This window comes from Dicentrarchus labrax, unplaced genomic scaffold, assembly GCF_905237075.1.
Source record: "Dicentrarchus labrax unplaced genomic scaffold, dlabrax2021, whole genome shotgun sequence".
NCBI lineage: Eukaryota > Metazoa > Chordata > Actinopteri > Moronidae > Dicentrarchus > Dicentrarchus labrax.
Window position 1 is genome coordinate 502501 of NW_026136875.1, and position 25000 is coordinate 527500.

The window sequence follows — 25000 nt, forward strand, 5'->3', positions numbered from 1 at the left end:
AGATTACATACATACTACAGACATATTGGCTGCGTTTCATTAGTAGTTCCACTTCCCCTCAGCCCTTGGTATGACGTAACGGCATACGTTGCACGGAGGCCACTTGGAGCGCGGAGGGAAAGTGGGCGGGGGAGGAGCGGGAGATTTAAATGAAACGCACTTGCCCTTACTCGGCGTTATAGCGGCAATGACGTAAACTGCAATGCATTGTGGGTGATATCCACCTCGGAGTGACCATCATTGTTCAGTCGCTCCCTCAGCCCTCCGAGGGTCCATCTCACCAAGTTCACTTCAGTTTACAGACAAGTGGAACGACACTTATGATGGCGGCGGGAATTCCCCCGAGGGCGAGTGAACGACTAATGAAAGGCAGCCAAGCTGAAACACATGCAGAACATTTCCCATCGCAGAGGCAACAGATAAAGATGGCTGCTGTCTCCACTTCCTGTCCTAATGAAACAGAATATCCAGATACGGCCGCTGCCATTATTCTCCACTCAGAGTCTGTATATCAGATAATCCCCTTTTTATATCTTCAAATAACTATTTAATTAGAGAGAATCTATACTGCAGTCAGCCACCAGGGGGAGATAGAGAGAGAGAGAGTCATTCAGCTGATGGAAGATCAAAGTTAAAGGACACAGTAGATTTATGGTGTTATCATTAAAAATATATAATATAATAAAATAAGTAATTCCAGTGGTTTTATATTTATGTGTGTATGTTAGTGTTTATATTTTTAACTGTAACACAGTTACTCTGATTGGTCGACTTCAGTGCCGTCCTGCTCCGTTGGTCTCATCCATCACAGTGACAGACTTAACGGACCAATCAGATCCCACCGCACACACACACACACACACACACACAGAATGATATAAGTCTGTGTGTGTGCGGTGAAGCCAAAAGGTGACCCAACGTTCTCATTTACTGAACTGGGTCGCCGTGGGAACAAGGTATGAGTGTGAAACTGGGCTAAAACACAGTGGGTTAATGTCACGACACAATTCACACCTTCATCCATCACTCACACACACACACACACACACACATTTCCGGTGGTCACCAAATGTTTGTGGAGGATAAATTCTGTTACTGTATATATAAACTTAGCACAAAAAGTAAGGAAATTTGTGTTTGGTAGATTATTTCTCTGTGGTAACAATGCTTTTTGGCAATAAATCTTATACCGTTGGAAAGCCTGTTTAGTTCCCTTTCAAACGGTGCCCCATTTGTAAGAAACATGCACTTGTGGGATGAGCAGCAGCGCTGAGTATGTGGGTTGCGCCCATGAAAGATTTGCCAAATCTTTTCTGCCATTGCCAAACAGGTTATTTTGCTGTTGCTATTGACACTTGTTTTGAGCTTCTGGTACCCCCAGGTGCTGCCAATCAGGTGCCTGAGAAGACGACACCCCAAGAAGACCATTTCCTCACCCTGTTAGCACTTAGGTGCCGTAGGCTGTCTTCTACAGATATGCAGTCAAGGTTTGCAGGACGATATGGCCGACGGCTCTCTGCCCAGACAATCCGGAACAGACTATACGCAGCCAATCCCCGGTCTCATAGGGTTGCCAGGAGTCCTGCCATGACTGCCCTTCACCATCAGGCCCGTTTGCGCTGGTGTCGGCAACACGTGCACTGGAACCTGAACATGTGGAGTAACGTTATGTTCAGTGATGAGTCCAGATTCTGCCTATGGCAGTTGGATTGTAGGGTCAATGTGTGGAGAAGACGCGGAGAACACTATGCTGATTGCTGCACCGATAGAATAACATCTTTTGGTGGAGGCAGTGTGATGGTGTGGGGCGGCATCTCCCTCCCTGGAAAAACGAGGCTTGTCATCATTGGAGGCAATCTCAATGCAGAGAGATATAGAGATGAGATTCTGCAACCAGTGGCAATCCCATATCTCCACAGTCTGGGACCGAACTCTATCCTCCAAGATGACAGCGCTCGCCCCCACAGGGCGGGGTTTATCAGAGACTACCTCCAGAATGTGAGAGTGGAGAGGATGGAATGGCCTGCCAGCAGTCCTGACCTCAACCCCACTGAACACTTGTGGGATCAGCTTGGGCGTGCTGTACAAATGGGGCACCGTTTGAAAGGGAACTAAACAGGCTTTCCAACGGTATAAGATCTATTGCCAAAAAGCATTGTTACCACAGAGAAATAATCAACCAAACACAAATTTCCTTACTTTTTGTGCTAAGTTTATATATATATATATATATATATATATAATATCTCAGAGGAGCAAAGAAGTGTTAGTGTTTACATTGGTAACCCAGGAGCTTTAGACTGCAGGCGAAGGTCAATGTTCTGGGCGGAGGTCTACAGTCCCAACATGTAGAACAAAGCGGTTTTCGCTTCGTTGTGCTGATTTGGAGAACCTGCAGCACTTTTATTATAATCATTGTTGTTTTTATATTTCTGTCAAGAGGAATTTATTTTCCCACAAACCAGCTGAACCTGCAGGTACTAATACTGTAACCATGACCTCTGACCCCGGGGTCGGCGGGCGACGCCATATAGCTGGTTTATTATTAACAGCTGTTTACGTCCAACTCAGTGACGAGGGTAAAGGTCAGTGAGAGGATAAAGGTCAGTGAGGGTAAAGGTCAGTGATAGAGGGTAAAGGTCAGTGAGAGGATAAAGGTCAGTGACAGAGGGTAAAGGTCAGTGACAGAGGGTAAAGGTCAGTGAGAGGGTAAAGGTCAGTGAGGGTAAAGGTCAGTGAGAGGGTAAAGGTCAGTGAGGGTAAAGGTCAGTGAGAGGATAAAGGTCAGTGACAGAGGGTAAAGGTCAGTGACAGAGGGTAAAGGTCAGTGAGAGGGTAAAGGTCAGTGAGGGTAAAGGTCAGTGAGAGGGTAAAGGTCAGTGACAGAGGGTAAAGGTCAGTGAGGGTAAAGGTCAGTGAGAGGATAAAGGTCAGTGAGAGGATAAAGGTCAGTGACAGAGGGTAAAGGTCAGTGAGGGTAAAGGTCAGTGAGAGGATAAAGGTCAGTGAGAGGGTAAAGGTCAGTGACAGAGGGTAAAGGTCAGTGAGGGTAAAGGTCAGTGAGAGGATAAAGGTCAGTGAGAGGGTAAAGGTCAGTGACAGAGGGTAAAGGTCAGTGAGGGTAAAGGTCAGTGAGAGGATAAAGGTCAGTGAGAGGGTAAAGGTCAGTGAGAGGGTAAAGGTCAGTGAGAGGATAAAGGTCAGTGAGAGGGTAAAGGTCAGTGAGAGGGTAAAGGTCAGTGAGAGAGGGTAAAGGTCAGTGAGAGGGTAAAGGTCAGTGAGAGAGGGTAAAGGTCAGTGAGAGGATAAAGGTCAGTGACAGAGGGTAAAGGTCAGTGAGAGGGTAAAGGTCAGTGAGAGGGTAAAGGTCAGTGAGAGGGTAAAGGTCAGTGAGAGGATAAAGGTCAGTGAGAGGGTAAAGGTCAGTGAGAGGATAAAGGTCAGTGAGAGAGGGTAAAGGTCAGTGACAGAGGATAAAGGTCAGTGAGAGGGTAAAGGTCAGTGAGGGTAAAGGTCAGTGAGAGGGTAAAGGTCAGTGAGAGGGTAAAGGTCAGTGAGAGGATAAAGGTCAGTGAGAGGGTAAAGGTCAGTGGAGAGGGTAAAGGTCAGTGAGAGAGGGTAAAGGTCAGTGAGAGGGTAAAGGTCAGTGAGAGAGGATAAGGTCAGTGAGAGAGGATAAAGGTCAGTGAGAGAGGGTAAAGGTCAGTGAGAGGGTAAAGGTCAGTGAGAGGGTAAAGGTCAGTGAGAGGATCAGTGGTGAAAGAAAAAAGACAACAATAGTTTAATTGAAAGTTTTAATCATCAGTTTCTTCTTCTGCTGCTTTTATTAAACAGGAAACAGTTAAATAAATTCATTATGATTAAAGGGGAAGTATTCTGCTCATCCCGTCTTCACAATCATCTTTATTGATCTGATATTGGTCCTGAAACAAGCCCCGCCCTCCCTAAAGCCTGCTGTCTTCTGATTGGCCGACTGCAACCAGTGCTTGTGAACAGCTTCAGTCCGTTAGCTTGTTAGCTTATAAGAACGAGGTTGAAGCTAAACTTTACAACTACATTAGCTAGTTAGCTAGCTAGCATTTTACTCTGTAGCTAGGTAACTATTTAGCTAAAGCTAATGTTAGCAAAGCTCTAGCAAACTAACAATTGACGTAAATGAGTTTTATTATTAATATTATTATTTTATTCAGTGGTTAGTTAACTCAACGTTATTTCTGTTTCCTGATGGACAGATCGATCGGAGGGAGTTTACACATCGTTACGTGTAAATACTCCTGAGACCAACACACAATACCTCCCCTTTAATGGTCAGAGCTCGTTAAGATCAGAGCTCGTTAAGATCAGAGCTCGTTAAGATCAGAGCTCGTTAAGATCAGAGCTCGTTAAGATCAGAGCTCGTTAAGATCAGAGCTCGTTAAGTTCAGAGCTCGTTAAGATCAGAGCTCGTTAAGATCAGAGCTTGTTAAGATCAGAGCTCGTTAAGATCAGAGCTCGTTAAGATCAGAGCTCGTTAAGTTCAGAGCTTGTTAAGATCAGAGCTCGTTAAGATCAGAGCTCGTTTAAGTTCAGAAAATCAGAGCTTGTTAAGATCAGAGCTCGTTAAGATCAGAGCTCGTTAAGTTCAGAGCTCGTTAAGATCAGAGCTCGTTAAGATAACTTGTTACAGCGAGAATCAAACAAAGGAAGAGTAAAAGTACTTCTACTATTAACTGCAGCACTACAGCAGGTAACACCTGGACTACAACATTAATAAAGTTTTACAGCAGTAAACAAACAGACTCCGCCCCCTACAGGTCAGCGGGGCTTCTGATGACATCACAGATGGTCATGTAACATTTAAACCCCTCCCACTTCAGGCTGTTCTCTCTAATAATAATCATAATAATAATAATAAAAATATTAAGAAATCATTAAAAACAGGAAGCAGGAAGAGGTGGCTGATGGGATTTTGAGTATTTAGTTCCTCTTTTCTTTTTTATACGCCCATCGTCTGTTTGTGTCCGCTATAGCTCCTCCTCTTCCTCCTCCTCCTCTTCCTCTGAGGACAGATCCGCTCTCAGAAGAGCAGCGGAGGTTTGATGAACGGTCGATTCTCTGCAGGAACAGACGGAGAGTTTCAGTCAGTGAGAGGGCGGCCATTTTCCTCCTCTGTGATACACCGCTCCGGTTCCTATGGTTACATCCACATTACAGTGTTTTACTTTTAAATAACAATAGAGCTAACACTATGCTACGAGCCAGAGAGCTAACACTATGTTAGCATTCCTGTTAGCATTTAGCAGTGCAGCTAGATACAAAGGTACAGTAAATTGGGACAAATACAATATAAATGCAGTTTATAACATTAGATCAGATATAATCATCATTTGTGTCTTATAATTATGATCATTATTAATAATATTATAATTATTATGATCATTATTAATAATATAATTATTATGATCATTATTAATAATGTTATAATTATGATCATTATTAATAATATTATAATTCTTGTGATTATTATTAATAATATTATAATTATAATGATCATTATTAATAATATTATTAATTTCAGCTTCATCAGAGAGGATGTGAACGGTTTAAAAACTGAATTGTACTATTGTTTTACTCGTTACAGCGGTTACTTTCCCGCTTAACATTTAAACGTAGACTAGTTCTACCTAAGCACTCGGAGTTTCTCCTTTTAGCGACTTTTTCACTACTTTCAAAGTTCCTCATACACGCTAGCTTCATTAACATTAGCAGTTAGCTATGGCTTCTCCCTCTCCCTCTCCTCTGTCCTGCTCAGTGTGTCAGATGTTCAGTTATTCCTCTGCCTCCTTTAATGATAATGGTTCTTGTATTAAGTGTAGTTTATTTACTGCTGGCTAAAGATAAACGTAAATACAGTAAGATTGTTATCCACGTCGGCGGTAACGACACCCGTTTACGCCAATCGGAGGTCACTAAGATTAATGTGGAGTCGGTGTGTAACTATGCTAAGACAATGTCGGACACCGTAGTTTTCTCTGGACCCCTCCCCAATGTGACCAGTGATGACATGTATAGCCGCATGTCGTCATTCCACCGCTGGCTGTCGAGGTGGTGTCCAGCGAACGATGTGGGCTTCATTGATAACTGGAAGCCTTTTTGGGGAAAACCTGGTCTGATTAGGAGAGACGGCATCCATCCCACTTTGGATGGAGCGGCTCTCTTATCTAGAAATATGGTGAAGTTTATCTCTAAAACCTGACAGTCCAGAGTTAGGACCAGGAAGCAGAGCTGCTGTCTTACACACTTCTCTGCGCTTTCTTTAGAACAGTCACCCACCCAAAACCCCATAGAGACTGTGTCTGTCCCCCGACCACCTAAATTATTTAAAGAAATAAAAACAAGAGGAGTTCAACATAAAAATCTAATAAAAATTCAAACTAACTCCTCAGTAGCACAAAATAAGAGAATGAAATGTGGGCTGTTAAATATCAGGTCTCTGTCCTCTAAAGCTGTTCTAGTGAATGAATTAATATCAGATTATGATATTGATTTACTTTGTCTTACTGAGACCTGGTTGTCCCACGAGGAGTATGTTAGCCTAAATGAATCCACCCCCCCCAGTCATATTAATACTCACATTCCTCGAGGCACAGGCCAAGGAGGTGGAGTGGCAGCTATATATGATTCGAGCGTTTAAATGGACCCTAAACCTAAACTAAATTATAATTCATTTGAAAGCCTTGTTCTTAGTCTTTCTCACCCAAACTGGAAAACACTGCAGCCAGTTCTATTTGTTATAGTGTACCGCACTCCTGGACCGTACTCTGATTTTATATCTGAATTCTCAGAGTTTCTATCAAGTTTAGTCCTTAAATCAGATAAAGTAATTATTGTAGGTGATTTTAATATTCATGTGGATGTTGACAATGACAGCCTTAGTAATGCATTTATATCATTAATAGACTCAATTGGCTTCTGTCAGAGTGTAAATAAACCAACTCATTGTTTTAATCACACTCTTGACCTTGTTTTATCATATGGCATTGATATTGAACATTTAATAGTCTTCCCACATAATCCTTTCCTATCTGACCATTATTTAATAACTTTTGAATTCATATTATTAGATTATAAGCCATTAGGCAAAACTTCCTACAGCAGATGTCTATCTGACAGTGCTGTAGCTAAATTTAAGGAGGGGATTCCTTCAGTGTTTAATTCAATGCCATGTCTGAATTTAACAGAATCCTATAACGACTTTAGTCCCTCTGAAATTGATAATCTTGTTGATAGTGCTACAGGCTCACTACGATTAGTAGTGAGCCATTAGACTCTATCGCTCCTATAAAAAGGAAATTATTAAAACATAGGAGAATAGCACCTTGGTATAACCACCAAACCCGCCAGTTAAAACAAATAGCTAGGAAATCTGAAAGGAAATGGCGATCTTCCAAATTATCAGAATATCGCTCAAATTGGCAAGATAATCTTAAAACTTATAGAAAGGCCCTCCGTAATGCCAGAGGAGCCTATTACTCAGCACTAGTAGAAGAAAATAAGAATAACCCTAGGTTCCTCTTCAGCACTGTAGCCAGGCTGACAGAGAGTCACAGCTCTATTGAGCCACATATCCCCATAAACTTAAGTAGCAATGACTTCATGAGCTTCTTCTATAATAAAATTATTACTATTAGAGAAAAAATTAATCACCAACTGCCATCAACAGTTATCAGTGGCTCTCCAAGTTCAGGGACTTTTGCTAATGTAAACTTAGATATATATTTAGACTGTTTTTCTGCTATCGATCTTCATCAGTTAACTTCAATCATTTCTTCATCAAAGCCATCAACCTGTCTATTAGACCCGGAAGTTGTTCCCTTAATTGGCACTTCTTTACTGGATATGATTAATCTTTATTATCAGGATATGTACCACAGTCCTTTAAAGTAGCTGTAATTAAACCCCTTCTTAAAAAGCCCACTCTTGACCCAGGGGTTTTAGCCAACTATAGACCAATCTCTAACCTCCCCTTCCTCTCTAAGATTCTGGAGAAAGTAGTCGCCAAAGAGTTGTGTGACTTTCTACATAACAATAGTTTATTGGAGGATTTTCAGTCAGGATTTAGAGTTCATCACAGCACAGAGACAGCTCTGGTTAAAGTTAATAATGACCTTTTGACTGGTTCTGACAATGGACTTGTCTCTGTACTTGTATTATTAGATCTTAGTGCTGCATTTGACACCATTGACCATAATATTCTTTTACAGAGACTTGAGCATCAAATTGGCATTATAGGGAACCGCACTAAGCTGGTTTAAGTCATATTTATCAGATTGTTCGCAGTTTGTACATGTTAATGATGAATCTTCAATAAATACTACAGTTAGTCATGGAGTTCCACAAGGTTCTGTACTTGGACCAATACTATTTACTTTATATATGCTCCCTTTAGGCAACATTATTAGGAATCACCCCATTAACTTTCACTATTATGCAGATGATACGCAGTTATATCTACCGATCAAGCCCGATGAAATTAATCAATTATCCAAATTACAAACATGTCTTAAGGACATAAAATCCTGGATGAGCTGCAATTTTCTGATGTTAAACTCAGAAAAAACTGAAATTCTTGTTCTGGGCCCCAAAAACCTTAGAGACTCACTGTCTAAAGATATAGTTACTCTAGATGGCATTACCTTGGCCTCTAGCACCACTGTCAGGAATCTTGGAGTTATCTTTGATCAGGATTTGTCTTTTAACTCCCACATGAAGCAGACCTCTAGGACTGCCTTCTTTCATTTACCTAATATTACAAAAATTAGACATACTATCACAGACAGATGCAGAAAAACTAATCCATGCATTTGTTACTTCAAGGCTGGATTACTGCAACTCTTTATTATCAGGTTGCCCCAATAAGTCCATTAAAACGCTCCAATTAATTCAGAACGCTGCAGCACGAGTACTGACAGGAACTAGAAAAAGAGATCACATCTCTCCTGTACTAGCTTCTCTGCACTGGCTGCCTGTAAAATGTAGAATAGAATTTAAAATCCTCCTCCTCACCTACAAAGCTCTTCATGGTCAGGCCCCTTCATATCTTAAAGAGCTCATAGTACCCTATTACCCCTCTAGAACACTACGTTCTCTGAATGCTGGGCTACTTGTGGTTCCTATAGTCTCTAAAAGTAGAACAGGAGCCAGAGCCTTCAGTTACCAAGCTCCTCTCCTGTGGAACCAGCTTCCAGTTGGGGTTCGGGAGGCAGACACCCTCTCCACATTCAAGAGTAGGCTTAAGACATTCCTCTTTGATAAAGCTTATAGTTAGGGCTGGATCAGGTGAGTCCTGAACCATCCCTTAGTTATGCTGCTATAGGCCTAGACTATCGGGGGATTTCCCATGGTGCACTGAGCTCCTCTCTTCCTCTCTCTTTCTGCACTCATTCATGTCCCATTAATGCATGTTACTAACTTCACTTCTTCCCCGGAGTTCTTGTGCTTTCTCGTCTCGCAGGTTCTTATCGATCCTGGTGGAGCCTCCTGCCATGGTCCTGCTAGATTGCCATTACCAATACTGTTGTTGCTGTGCACCTGTCTGTCTGTCTGTCTGTCTGTCTGTCTCTCTCTCTGTCTCTCTCACCCCAACTGGTCGAGACAGACGACCACCCACCTAGAGCCGAAGGATCTGTCCTAGGTTTCTGCCTTTTAACAGGCAGTTTTTCCTTGCCCTTGTCGCCAAGGTCTTGCTCATGGTGGTACTGTTGGGTCTCTGTAAATAATGTTATAAAGAGTTCGGTCTAGACCTGCTCTATTTGCAAAGTGTCCTGAGATAACTTCTGTTATGAATTGGCGCTATACAAATAAAACTGAATTGAATTGAATTGAATTGGACGTAACCATCAGTTACCACGGTAACAAACGGACAAACTGTCCAACAGGTGGAAACAACAAACCGACACGTCAGCTCTGATTGATGAATCTTATTATCACACACTGAAAACACTGTGTGTGTGTGTTTGTGTGTGTGTGTGTGTGGTTCTGCTGCGTGCTTCCTGATTGATTCCTGATTCAATTTCACACACACACACACACACACACACACACACACACACTATTCACAGTCAGTCACTGTAACAACGACTTACCGTTATCTCCTCATCAATCGATCAATCAATATTCAGTGATAGAAAACATATTTACTGTTTATCAACCGTACGCAGTGTGATTGACTTTGACTCTTGCTAGCTTAACGTTAGCTCTCTGTAGCCAGTTTAATATATAAATACAGAATAAATACTGTAAGTTGTTGTTACCTTGGGCTGCAGAATTTTCCCGCTCCTTGTTCTCTGTCACTTCACTGTCATCAATCACTGCATCTGAAAAACAACAAACTCAATACATCTTCAGCTAACGGCTGCTAATGAACGTTAGCTTCCTGAGAGTCCAGCTGTTTTATTCTCCTTCCACTACTCCACATCTAAAGAAATACTGTAGGAAGAGGAAGAGGTGTATGTGTTTACCTGTGAGGGAGTCAGAGTGTTTGAGCGCTCTCTCCACCTGCTCTCTCCTCCTCGACTCAAAGTCTAACGCCTCCTGCAGCTTCCTCTTCGCCTTCTTCTCCTTCTTCAGCCTCCTCTGGATTGACACTGACGACACCGAACATCATACCTTTATTTCATATTATAATACCTTTATTTCATAAATAATACCTTAATTTCATATAATAGTACCTTTATTTCATAAATAATACCTTAATTTCATATAATAGTACCTTTATTTCATAAATAATACCTTAATTTCATATAATAGTACCTTTATTTCATAAATAATACCTTAATTTCATATAATAATACCTTTATTTCATAAATAATACCTTAATTTCATATAATAATACCTTTATCTTTAAAAATGCATTTTAAATTAGTAAGTGGAAGAAAATCTTTACTGATGTCTTTACGGAAACTTCTTTCTACAAACTGTCTCACCTTTGGTCTGTAGTTCTACAACCTGTCTCACCTCTGGTCTGTAGTTCAGAACTCAGCTGTCTCTGTAGCGTCTGTCGGGCGTCTCTCTCTCTGTCCAGCTCCAGCTTTAACTCCTTCCTCTCCATCTGGTTTTGTTTGTCCTGACAGCGAGCGCTCTGCACCGCCACCTTCAGGAGACCCTGAAAACAAACAGTCACACACTGCACTAGTGATTCACTGTGACTCCACCTGGAGTCCGTTATCGTCTGTACATTATCGTCTCTATGTCATTTCTGTCTGTACATTATATATATATATATATATATATATAATGTACATTATATATTATCGTCTGTCCATTATCATCAGTACATTATTGTCTGTACAATATTGTCTGTATATTATCGTCTGTCCATTATCATCATGATATTATTGTCCGTACAATATTGTCTGTATATTATTGTCTGTGCATTATCATCATGACATTATTGTCCGTACAATATTGTCTGTATATTATTGTCTGTGCATTATCGCCTGTACATTATTATCTGTACATTATTGTCTGTGCATTATTGTCTGTGCATTATTGTCTGTATATTATTGTCTGTACATTATTGTCTGTACAATATTGTCTGTATATTATCGTCTGTGCATTATCGCCTGTACATTATTATCTGTGCATTATTGTCTGTGCATTATTGTCTGTACATTATTGTCTGTATATTATTGTCTGTATATTATTGTCTGTGCATTCTTGTCTGTATATTATTGTCTGTGCATTATTGTCTGTACATTATTGTCTGTATGTTATTGTCTGTACATTATCGCCTGTACATTATTATCTGTGCATTATTATCTGTGCATTCTTGTCTGTATATTATTGTCTGTGCATTATTGTCTGTACATTATTGTCTGTATGTTATTGTCTGTGCATTATTGTCTGTATATTACTGTCTGTGCATTATTGTCTGTATATTATTGTCTGTACGTCCTCGACTCTGAGTAATTTCAGCTAACTCTGTCACCTGTATGTTGGTCAGCAGTGTCTCCATGGAGGACAGACCCTCGGCCAATAGGAATGGAGTGAAGGCGGGGTGTGCGTGGTTGATTGACAGTGATTGAGAGGTGAGCGGCAGCTTCTCATAGGTCGGTTTGAGGAGGGGGAGGGGCAACAGGCTGTCATCTGCAGATAGAAACAAAGTAAAGACATGAAGGGGAAATAAAAATGGAAAAGTAGAATTGATTTTGTTTATGTGTCTTTTTTTGTTATGTATATATTTATATAAAATAATAACATCCAATATGAGACTGTGGTCATTCTAATGTCGGTCGTCCAAATAAGATCAGTGATGAATAAGGAATGTGAACTCAGTGTGTGTTCATCAATAAAACATCAGAACAACTCGAGTCCAAACGCCTCCGGACGAGTTACTGTGCGACCATCTGCTCTACATCCGTCGCTCACTCACCTTTTTCCTTCAACACCTTCTTCATGTTGTTTTCTTGCTCTGCAATCTCACCGTCTGTGGAGTTCATCACAACAACCAGTATTTATATTTATTTATATTTGTTTATGTGTGTGTGTTTGTGTGTGTGTGTGTGCGCTGACCCAGCTCCAGTGTGTGTGGTGGAGAGGGTGATGATGAGGATAATGAAGATGCTCTGGAAGGTGATCGGCTGGTTGGTTCTTGGGGGTGGAGCTCATCATCACTGGGGGAGGGGCAGGGGGAGGGGCTTCCTGGAGGAAAATGCTGATCACAGAGCAGAGTGTTAGCATTAGCACTGTTAGCATTAGCACAGCTAGCAGAAAGAATTTTACAAACAGGTTTGTTAGCATTCATAATGTTAGCATTAACACTGTTAGCACTATAAGCAGTAGCAGGGATTCGGTGGAGCTTGTTACACTGTTGGCATTAGCGTGGCTACATTAGCATTATTAGGCATAGCATTTCAAGCACTCTTAGCAATAGTGCTGTTAGCTGCTAATGCTAACAGCACTAATGCTACCAGTTAGCAGTGAGAATTTTAGAAACAGTTTTGTTAGCATTAGCGCAATCTTGGCTGTTAGCATTAGTGTATAATATTACAATATTGATCACTGATAGCATCTTTAGTGTTAGCATTAGCACTAGTGGTGTTAGCTAGCAGTCACCTTGCTCTCTTCTCTCTGAACCTGTGACACGGCGGCCATATTTGCCAAACTGCTCAGCTGACTCATCTGGTTCACCGCCATGGCAACGCTGGCAGGGGGCAGGCCCACAGGGAGGAGGGGGTGTGGCATGACCATAAAAGGAAAGTCTGACAGACCTGAGGAGGCAGCAGGAGAATATAAAATACTGAGGCGCTACGATGCTAAGCTAACATAAAAACAAACAGAGTGGGCCGCTGACTCACGGTTGGCCAACAGCGAGCTGTGCTGCTGCAGAGCGTTGAGGTGAAGAGACGCCGAACCAGGAGGAGGAGCAACAACCGAGGAGGGAGGAGGAGAGAGGAGACGCTGCTCCTTCTCCCAGGATCCTTCACTGCCTCCTAGGAGACGAGGACACAGGAGACAATGAGAGGAGATGAGGAGACAAATTCTCGTGCTGCTCTTTGAGGTTCAGGTGAGACTGACGCCGATGATGTCACAGTGTACCTGTGTCGTCGTTCTCGGACTCGGCTCCGTTGTGAAATCGCTGCTGATCGCAGTTGCCATGGAAACCCATCATCATCCTCATCTTCTGCAGCTTCAGAGCCTCGGCCATCGCCGCCGTCAGACCTGCAGAGGAATGCAAGTGAGACACCTAACACAGGTGAGACAGATCACGTGACACACCTGAGCTGGGCAGGTACATGTGACAGGAAACAGGAAGCAGGGTCAAAGGTTCACAGCGGCAAGGAGGGTAAACTCAGGTGTTAACAGCGACGAAGGCAACTGTTGTAATGGCTGTGCTACACTAAATGGAATGGAGCCGTTGTTCTGAAGGTGGCGCTGGAGGACAGAACAGGAAGTAATTAATGAATCTTCAGAGCTGAAGGTGATCGCTGTTTTGGTGATTGATCAATAATTAATAACCCTGGCAGCCTCAGAGTCTCCAGTGACTGCGGTTGTCTCTCCACCGCCTCTCTCTCCCTGCAGCCACTCGGCCCAATTAACAGCCTCTTCTAATTAATTCAATTAGTATTAACGAGGGACTAACGAGCGGACAGCGACCCTGCGGCTCGTTAAGACACAAAGAAAGTTCTCTGAAAGTGGAACAGCTTCCGTCTGGAGACCGGAGAGAGTCCAGGAGAGGAGAGAGGAGAGAGATGAGGAGAGGAATGGAGGAGTTCTGATCAAGGAGGGCGTTAGCTTAGCATAAAGACTGTTAGCGGAGGGAAATTGCTAGCACCATCAAAAAGGACCAACCTCCCTTCAGTCACTGGCAGGGTTGATATATAATGGTTATTATTGATTATTGTTTATAATATTTATATGTAATTTCAGAGTAAAGAGGTGATTATATTATTTAACATTTTATTATATTAAATTATATTAGATTTTATTATACTGTATAACATTATATTATATTATATAACATTTTATCATATTATGTTATACAACATTATATCACTTTACATTATATTAAATTATATTATGTTATATAACTTTATATTAAATTATATTATGTTAAATAACATTATATTATATTATATAACATTTTATTATATTTTATTATATTATATTTTACTATATTAAATTATATTATATTATATAACATTAGACAGTGGTTAAATTTCAGATGCAGATATAAATATTACAGTTGATCGGTCAGCTCTGTAAACAGAATCAATAAATCAACCCGACAGTGACTGATGCTGTTATTTAACTCTCTGCAGCAGGAAACTTCATGTATGAAATGGAAGTCCCGACTGTAACACAACAACTCTTTATTTGATGAATGACTTCCTGTAAAGAAAATAAAACTATTTTATTCTCCGATCAGACAGGAAACAAACTGCCTCAATAAATAACAGGATCAATTTGTCAAACTGACCTGTTTATCCTCTGATTATCTCTGATACATAAACTATATTTATATATATATATATATATATATATGTAGTCCAACCTGCTGAAACACGACACACAATCAACTGATGATCTGTATTTTATATATTATCATTATTGTTTATTATTTATTTATTATTATTGTTGTTCCGTGTGCACGCTAACATTATCGCTAGCAAAATACTGAGTGCATATGTTAGGTAGTAGCCAAGAGTGATGTGAGGTAGGGGCATCCAGCTAGCTAACTGTAGCTAAGCTAACTGGGGTTGTCCGGCTGGCTGTGTCTCGGCTGTGCGGTGTGGGTCTGGTGTTGGTTGCTTCGTGCTGTTGGCTGATGTGTAAACGGCGAACTATTGCAGCTGTTAGCTACAGTTTAATGAACGACCACTGGTGGCGCTGTTAGCTACAGTTTAATGAACGACCACTGGTGGCGCTGTTAGCTACAGTTTAATGAACGGCCACTGGTGACGCTGTTAGCTACAGTTTAATGAACGACCACTGGTGGCGCTGTTAGCTACAGTTTAATGAACGACCACTGGTGGCGCTGTTAGTTACAGTTTAATGAACGACCACTGGTGGCGCTGTTAGCTACAGTTTAATGAAGACCACTGGTGGCGCTGTTAGCTACAGTTTAATGAACGACCACTGGAGGCGCTGTTAGCTACAGTTTAATGAACGACCACTGGTGGCGCTGTTAGCTACAGTTTAATGAACGACCACTGGTGGCGCTGTGCTACAGTTTAATGAACGACCACTGGTGGCGCTGTTAGCTACAGTTTAATGAACGACCACTGGTGGCGCTTTAGCTACAGTTCACTGAACGACCACTGGTGGCGCTGTTAGCTACAGTTTAATGAACGACCACTGGAGGCGCTGTTAGCTACAGTTTAATGAACGACCACTGGTGACGCTGTTAGCTACAGTTTAATGAACGACCACTGGTGGCGCTGTTAGCTACAGTTCACTGAATGACCACTGGTGGCGCTGTTAGCTACAGTTTAATGAACGCCCACTGGTGGCGCTGTTAGTTACAGTTTAATGAACGCCCACTGGTGGCGCTGTTAGCTACAGTTTAATGAACGGCCACTGGTGGCCTAGCTACAGTTTAATGAACGACCACTGGAGGCGCTGTTAGCTACAGTTTAATGAACGACCACTGGTGGCGCTGTTAGTTACAGTTTAATGAACGACCACTGGTGGCGCTGTTAGCTACAGTTTAATGAACGACCACTGGAGGCGCTGTTAGCTACAGTTTAATGAACGACCACTGGTGGCACTGTTAGCTACAGTTCACTGAACGACCACTGGAGGCGCTGTTAGCTACAGTTTAATGAACGACCACTGGAGGCGCTGTTAGCTACAGTTTAATGAACGACCACTGGTGACGCTGTTAGCTACAGTTTAATGAACGACCACTGGTGGCGCTGTTAGCTACAGTTCACTGAATGACCACTGGTGGCGCTGTTAGCTACAGTTTAATGAACGCCCACTGGTGGCGCTGTTAGTTACAGTTTAATGAACGCCCACTGGTGGCGCTGTTAGCTACAGTTTAATGAACGACCACTGGTGGCGCTGTTAGCTACAGTTCACTGAACGACCACTGGTGGCGCTGTTAGCTACAGTTTAATGAACGACCACTGGAGGCGCTGTTAGCTACAGTTTAATGAACGACCACTGGTGACGCTGTTAGCTACAGTTTAATGAACGACCACTGGTGGCGCTGTTAGCTACAGTTCACTGAATGACCACTGGTGGCGCTGTTAGCTACAGTTTAATGAACGCCCACTGGTGGCGCTGTTAGTTACAGTTTAATGAACGCCCACTGGTGGCGCTGTTAGCTACAGTTTAATGAACGGCCACTGGTGGCGCTGTTAGCTACAGTTTAATGAACGCCCACTGGAGGCGCTGTTAGCTACAGTTTAATGAACGACCACTGGTGGCGCTGTTAGTTACAGTTTAATGAACGACCACTGGTGGCGCTGTTAGCTACAGTTTAATGAACGACCACTGGAGGCGCTGTTAGCTACAGTTTAATGAACGACCACTGGTGGCGCTGTTAGTTACAGTTTAATGAACGCCCACTGGTGGCGCTGTTAGTTACAGTTTAATGAACGACCACTGGTGGCGCTGTTAGTTACAGTTTAATGAACGGCCACTGGTGGCGCTGTTAGCTACAGTTCACTGAACGACCACTGGTGGCGCTGTTAGCTACAGTTCACTGAACGGCCACTGGTGGCGCTGTTAGCTACAGTTTAATGAACGACCACTGGTGGCGCTGTTAGCTACAGTTTAAGGTTACAGACAGGAGCTCTTTGTTTTGGTTCTTGCTGAGTTTATCTTCACTTTATTCTCAAGCTTTACAACATTTTAATTAACTGTGTGTGTGTGTGTGGGGGGGGGGGGTTATGTGTGTCTGTACAGTGAGCGTGTATGTGTGTGTGTGTGTGTGTGTGTGTGTGTGTGTACAGAGTTAATCATTTTCTTGTTCCTTTGATCTCTCAGTCTCTGACCTCGGTCACAAGATGTGGCAGTTTGAGTATTTTTAATAAAAACCTGAGTGTGTGTGTGTGTGTGTGTGTGTGTGTGTGTGTGTGTGTGCGTGTGTGTCAGTGTGTGCGTGTGTGTCAGTGTGTGTGTGTGTGTGTGTGTGTGTTTGTCAGTGTGTGTGTGAGCTGCTTTCATTAAGCTGTCAGTCCGTCAGGTGGAGGTGAAGGTTCAGTATGTGGTTCGTCCTCTGTGACCAGCGGAGCGTCTCTGTTGGATTAAACTGAACACAAAGACTCGGTTCATCAGACTGCAGGTCTACAGAAGACACAGAGACCTGGATCAGACACAGGGACCTTGATCAGCCACAGCTCCAGGTCCTGACACACTGTCTTCCTCCTCTGTGTGGTTTCTAGCCGACGGAGAGCATTGCATTGGTGGTGGAGGCCTTCGGTGACAGAAATCGTTCTGATCGGCTGAAGCTGAACAGCTGCAGCAGCAAGCGATGAAATTACTGATTCACAACCAGCAGCTGTTTTATAAAGCATCTGACCTCCGCCATACAGCTTTACGTTGACACTCACTGTTTATCTCTAGCTGCTGCTGAGACTGATCCTTCAGTTCATTTATTCAAACACAGTGTAACATCACACAGTCTGGTTGTTCAACACACGGAATAAATAACTTCCAACTTCACTGAAACTGATCCTGACTGATCGATACGATGGATGATGGATGACGTTAACAGTTACTGATAATTAACTGGCTACAAACTGGCTCCTCTTCCTCCTCTTCCTCTCCTGTTGCTGCCTGAACCCGCCGGGTCTTCATCCCCAGAGTCAGAGTCCTGGTTGGAGCCGCTGGACATCAGCTGGCCTCCGTCAGTCCGCCCCGCTCCGGTTCTGTGGCTGGTTTGGGCCCCGCTCCGGTTCTGTGGCTCAAGAGTAGGCTCACCACATTCAAGAGTAGGCTTAAGACATTCCTCTTTGATAAAGCTTATAGTTAGGGCTGGATCAGGTGAGTCCTGAACCATCCCTTAGTTATGCTGCTATAGGCCTAGACTATCGGGGGATTTCCCATGGTGCACTGAGCTACTCTCTTCCTCTCTCTTTCTGCACTCATTCATGTCCCTTTAATGCATGTTACTAACTTCACTTCTTCCCCGGAGTTCTTGTGCTTTCTCGTCTCGCAGGTTCTCATGGATCCTGGTGGAGCCTCCTGCCATGGTCCTGCTTGACTGCCATTGCCAATACTGTTGTTGCTGTGCACCTGTCTGTCTGTCTGTCTCTCGCTCTCTCTTTCTGCCTCTCTCTCTCTCTCTCTCTCTCTCTCTCTCTCTCTCTCTCTCACCCCAACTGGTCGAGACAGACGACCACCCACCTAGAGCCGGAGGATCTGTCCTAGGTTTCTGCCTTTTAACAGGCAGTTTTTCCTTGCCCTTGTCTCCAAGGTCTTGCTCATGGTGGTACTGTTGGGTCTCTGTAATTAATGTTAAAGAGTTCGGTCTAGACCTGCTCTATTTGAAAAGTGTCCTGAGATAACTTCTGTTATGAATTGGCGCTATACAAATAAAATTGAATTGAATTGAATTGAATTGAATTCTTCTGCTGCTACACTAGCAGTGTTTAAACTCCCCCCGTCCTTCCAGCTCCCAGTCTGGGTACAGACAGCTAATAGGACCGTTAACTAGCTCACAGCAGCTAGTACAGTTAGCATATGCAGCAGTGCAGCAGTCAGAGACTTCCTGTGTTACAAGAGAAAAGGTCCGTGTAGCAACAATCCTCTGATACTTTGGTCCCGGGGACGAGGAGCAGCTCCTGAACGCAGTCTAACGTTGGTTTGGTTTCACTGAGACTGACTGAGATGGTTCAGTCCACCATTAGAGGGCAGCTCTAGTTCACTCTGTGTCCTACTTTCATTTATTACTGTTTGTATGGTTGCAGGTGTTGACAACTGGATGTATAATATAACTCTATAATGGAGGGCTGTCAGTGTGTGTCCCTTTATTTGGAGGGTAGAGTTAACACATGATAACAACATGGACTGTCGACAATACAGGACTCCTCAAGAACTGATTGATCAGTCCAGTAATTGTGTTCTCTCAGAGGGAAACCCCGTACACACAATATACAGTTACAATATACAGTAAACATAATGCGGGTTTTACCCCTGTTGCACTTCGGTTTCAAATCGACTGATAAAGCTTCAGTTCTGGTCTCAGGTAACGGTCCAATCAGAACCAGGTGTCTGTCTGACTCTCATCTGTCTGCAGCTTCAACAAGAATCAACAAACACATTTATATGATCTCCTTAAAGAGGATTTTATCCAACGCCTTCACACACACACACACACACACACACACACACACACACACACACACACACACACACACACACTGCTTCAGGTCAGACTCCAATCTGTCAGTCATTTTGACATCTGCTAATTAAGCATGCTAATTATAGCTCTAATCTCTCACACACACACACACACACACACACACACAGTGACAGTGTAAGACAGACAGAAACCTGCAGCAGTGTTAAACCATACAGATATTATTATTATTATTATTATTATTGCTCTATTAAACAAACAGGCCTGTTGCCTGACGGGCTGAATCCAGGGTCAAACTCACACAATGCACTCTCATTATAATCCAGTATTATAATATATAACACACATATATATTATAATATATAAATAAAAATGTGTTATATAATATAATATATATGTGTGTTATATAATATAATATATATGTGTGTTATATAATATAATATATAAATATAAATGTGTTATATAATATAATATATATGTGTGTTATATAATACAATAAATATAAATGTGTTATATATTTTAATATATAAATATAAATGTGTTATATATTATAATCTATAAATATAAATGTGTTATATATTATAATATATATGTGTGTTATTATCACAAGGCTCAAGGCTGGACAACGAAGGGCAGAACACACATGAGTTGGAACTAAAAGTATCTTTAACAAAACTAAAAGAGAAATGAAGCTAAAGACGAACAAATTCAACCAAACAGAGTGAAAGCCAAAAGAGAGAGAGAGAGAGAGAGAGAGAGAAAGAGAAAGAGAAAGAGAGACCAGGTGAACTTAATCTGGCTGATGACCCAACTCCACCCACCAGGCTCTCTGAGGTAGAGCCTCAGGTAGAGTTTCTATTATAATCCAGCGTCTGTCTGGTTATTCCTCCTCTACACCTCATGTAAAACAAGCATCTTCAAGCTTTCGGAGGCTGTGTTCAATCCCGGTCCGACTGCTGATTCTGGTTCTGGATTGAACTGAATATGAATATGATGCTGAAGTAACAACATTATGATTCATACTTTGTCGGTCAGTCCGCAGACGTCAAGCTAACAACTTTTAAAACGCTTGTTTCCTGAATGGAGTTTGGTTGACGCTCACACATTTTCAGCAGATTCCAGGTTGTACTGTTCCTGAATGGAGTTCAGCGTACGCCATAGCTGTAGTTCTGACACCGGTAGCCAAGCTGACCAGGCTGCTAGCAAGCGTTCCTGCTAGCATTTTTACTGCAGGCGGAGTTGTTGTTAGTACTAGTTAGTATTCTTACTAGTACTTACTACTACTTTCCTTTCTCTCTCGGGGGTGTTTGACTTACCTGTCTTTGACAGCAGGGCGGGGCTTATCAGACCGTGTGGGAGGAGTCTGGAGCCATCAGTCATTGTGGCAACGCCCAGTGTTCGCTTCGGAGGACGACCCGGTCGAGAGCTGAGGAAGAGACAGAGTCCTTTTTGAATGAAAGACCAGATCAATAATTCATCAATACTCTAACACTACTGTGTTAATATTCCAGGTTAATCTCATGTTTTAACTTCATGAATTAATCTGTTTCATCTCCTCTCTCTCTCCTGAAGGCCTGTTACAGTCAGTGTCAATTGTCCCCTGAGACACTTCTAACAGTTTGTCAGATTCAGACGCCGTTAAAACATCTTATATCAAATATCACATATTTTAAATATTGTATATATGTTCATATTTAAATCTGTTCTCTGATGAAAGTGAAAAAAATCAGTCAAATATAGATTTTAATTAAAACATGTAAAAAAAAAATTACATTTTTTTTCTGTAAAACATTAGTGCTTATTAAAAGAAAATATATTTGAATATCTATAATTTTTTACTGTTTATTTAATAGATTAAACTGTTAAATTTAAGTTTAATACTGTTAATACATTTATAACATATAAAATTAGTGACATTAACAGTAAAAAGTATTAGTTGTGTAATTTTAATGGATTAGTTAACTGACAGATATGTTGTATAATGATGGAAGTTGAATAAATGTTGTTTATCAGTGTATAAGCATTGATAACAGATAACTAAACTGTGACAAACTGTCCTTGATCCCAGTTCACTCTGTATCACTTTGTATCACTCTGTATCACTTTGTATCAGGCTGTATCACTCTGTATCACTTTGTATCAGGCTGTATCACTCTGTATCACTTTGTATCAGGCTGTATCACTCTGTATCAGGATGTATTACTCTGTATCACTCTGTATCAGGCTGTATCACTCTGTATCACACTGTATCACTCTGTATCCGGCTGTATCACTCTGTATCAGACTGTATCACTCTGTATCACACTGTATCACTCTGTATCCGGCTGTATCACTGTATCAGGCTGTATCACTCTGTATCAGGCTGTATCACTGTATCCGGCTGTATCACTCTGTACATGTTAACTTACATTATGTTAACTTATTGTTACATTATCTTACCTTACATTATGTTAACTTATTGTTACATTATCTTACCTTACATTATGTTAACTTAGTGTTACATTATCTTACCTTACATTATGTTAACTTATTGTTACATTATCTTACCTTACATTATGTTAACTTATTGTTACATTATCTTACCTTACATTGTGTTTACTTAGTGTTACATTATCTTACCTTACATTATCTTACCTTACATTATGTTAACTTATTGTTACATTATCTTACCTTACATTATGTTAACTGATTGTTACATTATCTTACCTTACATTATGTTAACATAGTGTTACATTATCTTACCTTACATTATGTTAACTTAATGTTAGATTATCTTACCTTACATTATTTTAACTTAGTGTTACATTATCTTACCTTACATTGTGTTAACTTAGTGTTACATTATCTTACCTTACATTATGTTAACTTGCATTATGTTAACTTATTGTTACATTATCTTATCTTACATTATGTTAACTTATTGTTACATTATCTTACCTTACATTATGTTAACTTATTGTTACATTATCTTACCTTACATTATGTTAACTTGCATTATGTTAACTTAATGTTACATTATCTTATCTTACATTATGTTAACTTATTGTTACATTATCTTACCTTACATTATTTTAACTTAGTGTTACATTATCTTACCTTACATTATGTAAACGTATTGTTACATTATCTTACCTTACATTATGTTAACTTAGTGTTACATTATCTTACCTTACATTATGTTATCTTAGTGTTACATTATCTTACCTTACATTATGTTAACTTAATGTTACATTATCTTACCTTACATTATTTTAACTTAATGTTACATTATCTTACCTTACATTATTTTAACTTAATGTTACATTATCTTACCTTACATTATGTTAACTTAGTGTTACATTATCTTACCTTACATTATTCTAACTTAATGTTACATTATTTTAACTTGCATTATTTTAACTTAGTGTTACATTATCTTACCTTACATTATTTTAACTTACATTACGTTAACTTACATTATTTGAACTTAATGTTACATTATCTTACCTTACATTATGTTAACTTAATGTTACATTATCTTACCTTACATTATGTGAACTTAGTGTTACATTATCTTACCTTACTTTATGTTAACCTAATGTTACATTATCTTACCTTACATTATGTTAACTTACATTATTTTAACTTAATGTTACATTATGTTACCTTACATTATGTTAACTTACATTATTTTAACTTAATGTTACATTATGTTACCTTACATTATGTTAACTTAATGTTACATTATTTTACCTTACATTATGTTAACCTAGTGTTACATTATCTTACCTTACATTATGTTAACTTACATTATTTTAGCTTAATGTTACATTATCTTACCTTACATTATGTTAATTTAATGTTACATTATCTTACCTTACATTATGTTAACTTAATGTTACATTATCTTACCTTACATTATGTTAACTTACATTATTTTAGCTTAATGTTACATTATCTTACCTTACATTATGTTAATTTAATGTTACATTATCTTACCTTACATTAGGTTAACTTAATGTTACATTATCTTACCTTACATTATGTTGACTTAATGTTACATTATCTTACCTTACATTATGTTAACTTAATGTTACATTATCTTACCTTACATTATGTGAACTTAGTGTTACATTATCTTACCTTACTTTATGTTAACTTAATGTTACATTATCTTACCTTACATTATGTTAACTTACATTATTTTAACTTAATGTTACATTATCTTACCTTACATTATGTTAACTTAGTGTTACATTATCTTACGTTACATTATGTTAACTTACATTATTTTAACTTAATGTTACATTATCTTACCTTACATTATGTTAACTTAGTGTTACATTATCTTACCTTACATTATGTTAACTTACATTATTTTAACTTAATGTTACATTATGTTACCTTACATTATGTTAACTTAATGTTACATTATTTTACCTTACATTATGTTAACCTAGTGTTACATTATCTTACCTTACATTATGTTAACTTACATTATTTTAGCTTAATGTTACATTATCTTACCTTACATTATGTTAATTTAATGTTACATTATCTTACCTTACATTATGTTAACTTAATGTTACATTATCTTACCTTACATTATGTTAACTTACATTATTTTAGCTTAATGTTACATTATCTTACCTTACATTATGTTAATTTAATGTTACATTATCTTACCTTACATTATGTTAACTTTATGTTACATTATCTTACCTTACATTATGTCAACTTAATGTTACATTTCTGTACATTACCTAACGCTCTGTTACATTATAATACATTATGTTTAGTAATCTGTATTATGATGTTAGAGGATAAATTGATACATTTGGCTGTGTAATTGACACATGACCTGTTATAGTATATTATTATTATTATTATTACATGTTGATGATGTTTTTTGTCACATTGTTACATTGTGATGTGTTCAGCTGACTGCTGCTGAAACTACAACATCTCCTCCTTATGTTCATATTTATACACCTGTTCAATAAACCCATCAATCACACACACACACACACACACACACACACACACACACACAACACACACACACACACACACACACACACACACACACACACACACACACACACATTCACCAACATCAGACTAATAATAATCTGGAGATTAAAGGTTATTAACACAAACAGCCTGTTCACATTATAGCCGACACACACACTAACACACACAGTAACAGAAACACACACACACACACAC

At 40.0% G+C, this 25000-nt stretch overlaps 1 protein-coding gene and 2 long non-coding RNA genes across 4 annotated transcripts in view; 1 reads left to right on the plus strand and 2 right to left on the minus strand.

Annotated features, from left to right (window-relative positions):
• Nucleotides 1–4575: 4575 nt before the first annotated feature.
• LOC127360387 (dachshund homolog 2-like) overlaps nucleotides 4576–25000 on the minus strand; it is a 23355-nt gene continuing 2930 nt past the window's right edge. The window contains exons 2-12 of one of the 2 annotated variants that reach the window (XM_051394794.1): nucleotides 21109–21218; nucleotides 13579–13701; nucleotides 13338–13472; nucleotides 13096–13250; nucleotides 12553–12694; nucleotides 12413–12466; nucleotides 11969–12126; nucleotides 10996–11143; nucleotides 10500–10625; nucleotides 10293–10355; nucleotides 4576–5170 (exon numbers count right to left, since the gene is read on the minus strand). In XM_051394794.1, coding sequence (XP_051250754.1) covers nucleotides 5121–5170; nucleotides 10293–10355; nucleotides 10500–10625; nucleotides 10996–11143; nucleotides 11969–12126; nucleotides 12413–12466; nucleotides 12553–12694; nucleotides 13096–13250; nucleotides 13338–13472; nucleotides 13579–13701; nucleotides 21109–21218 — 1264 coding nt within the window. In that variant the 3' untranslated portion in view covers nucleotides 4576–5120. The remainder of the gene's footprint in view (nucleotides 5171–10292; nucleotides 10356–10499; nucleotides 10626–10995; nucleotides 11144–11968; nucleotides 12127–12412; nucleotides 12467–12552; nucleotides 12695–13095; nucleotides 13251–13337; nucleotides 13473–13578; nucleotides 13702–21108; nucleotides 21219–25000) is intronic. The other variant, XM_051394795.1, reaches the window with a different exon arrangement.
• LOC127360424 (uncharacterized) lies at nucleotides 8285–19046 on the plus strand. The gene is made up of 2 exons (XR_007883671.1): nucleotides 8285–9318; nucleotides 18475–19046. It is a non-coding gene; the product is annotated as an uncharacterized LOC127360424 (long non-coding RNA).
• Nucleotides 22389–23880, minus strand: LOC127360434 (uncharacterized). Its single transcript, XR_007883743.1, has 5 exons — nucleotides 23843–23880; nucleotides 23438–23770; nucleotides 22853–23140; nucleotides 22535–22744; nucleotides 22389–22498 (listed from the first exon to the last, which is right to left on the minus strand). It is a non-coding gene; the product is annotated as an uncharacterized LOC127360434 (long non-coding RNA).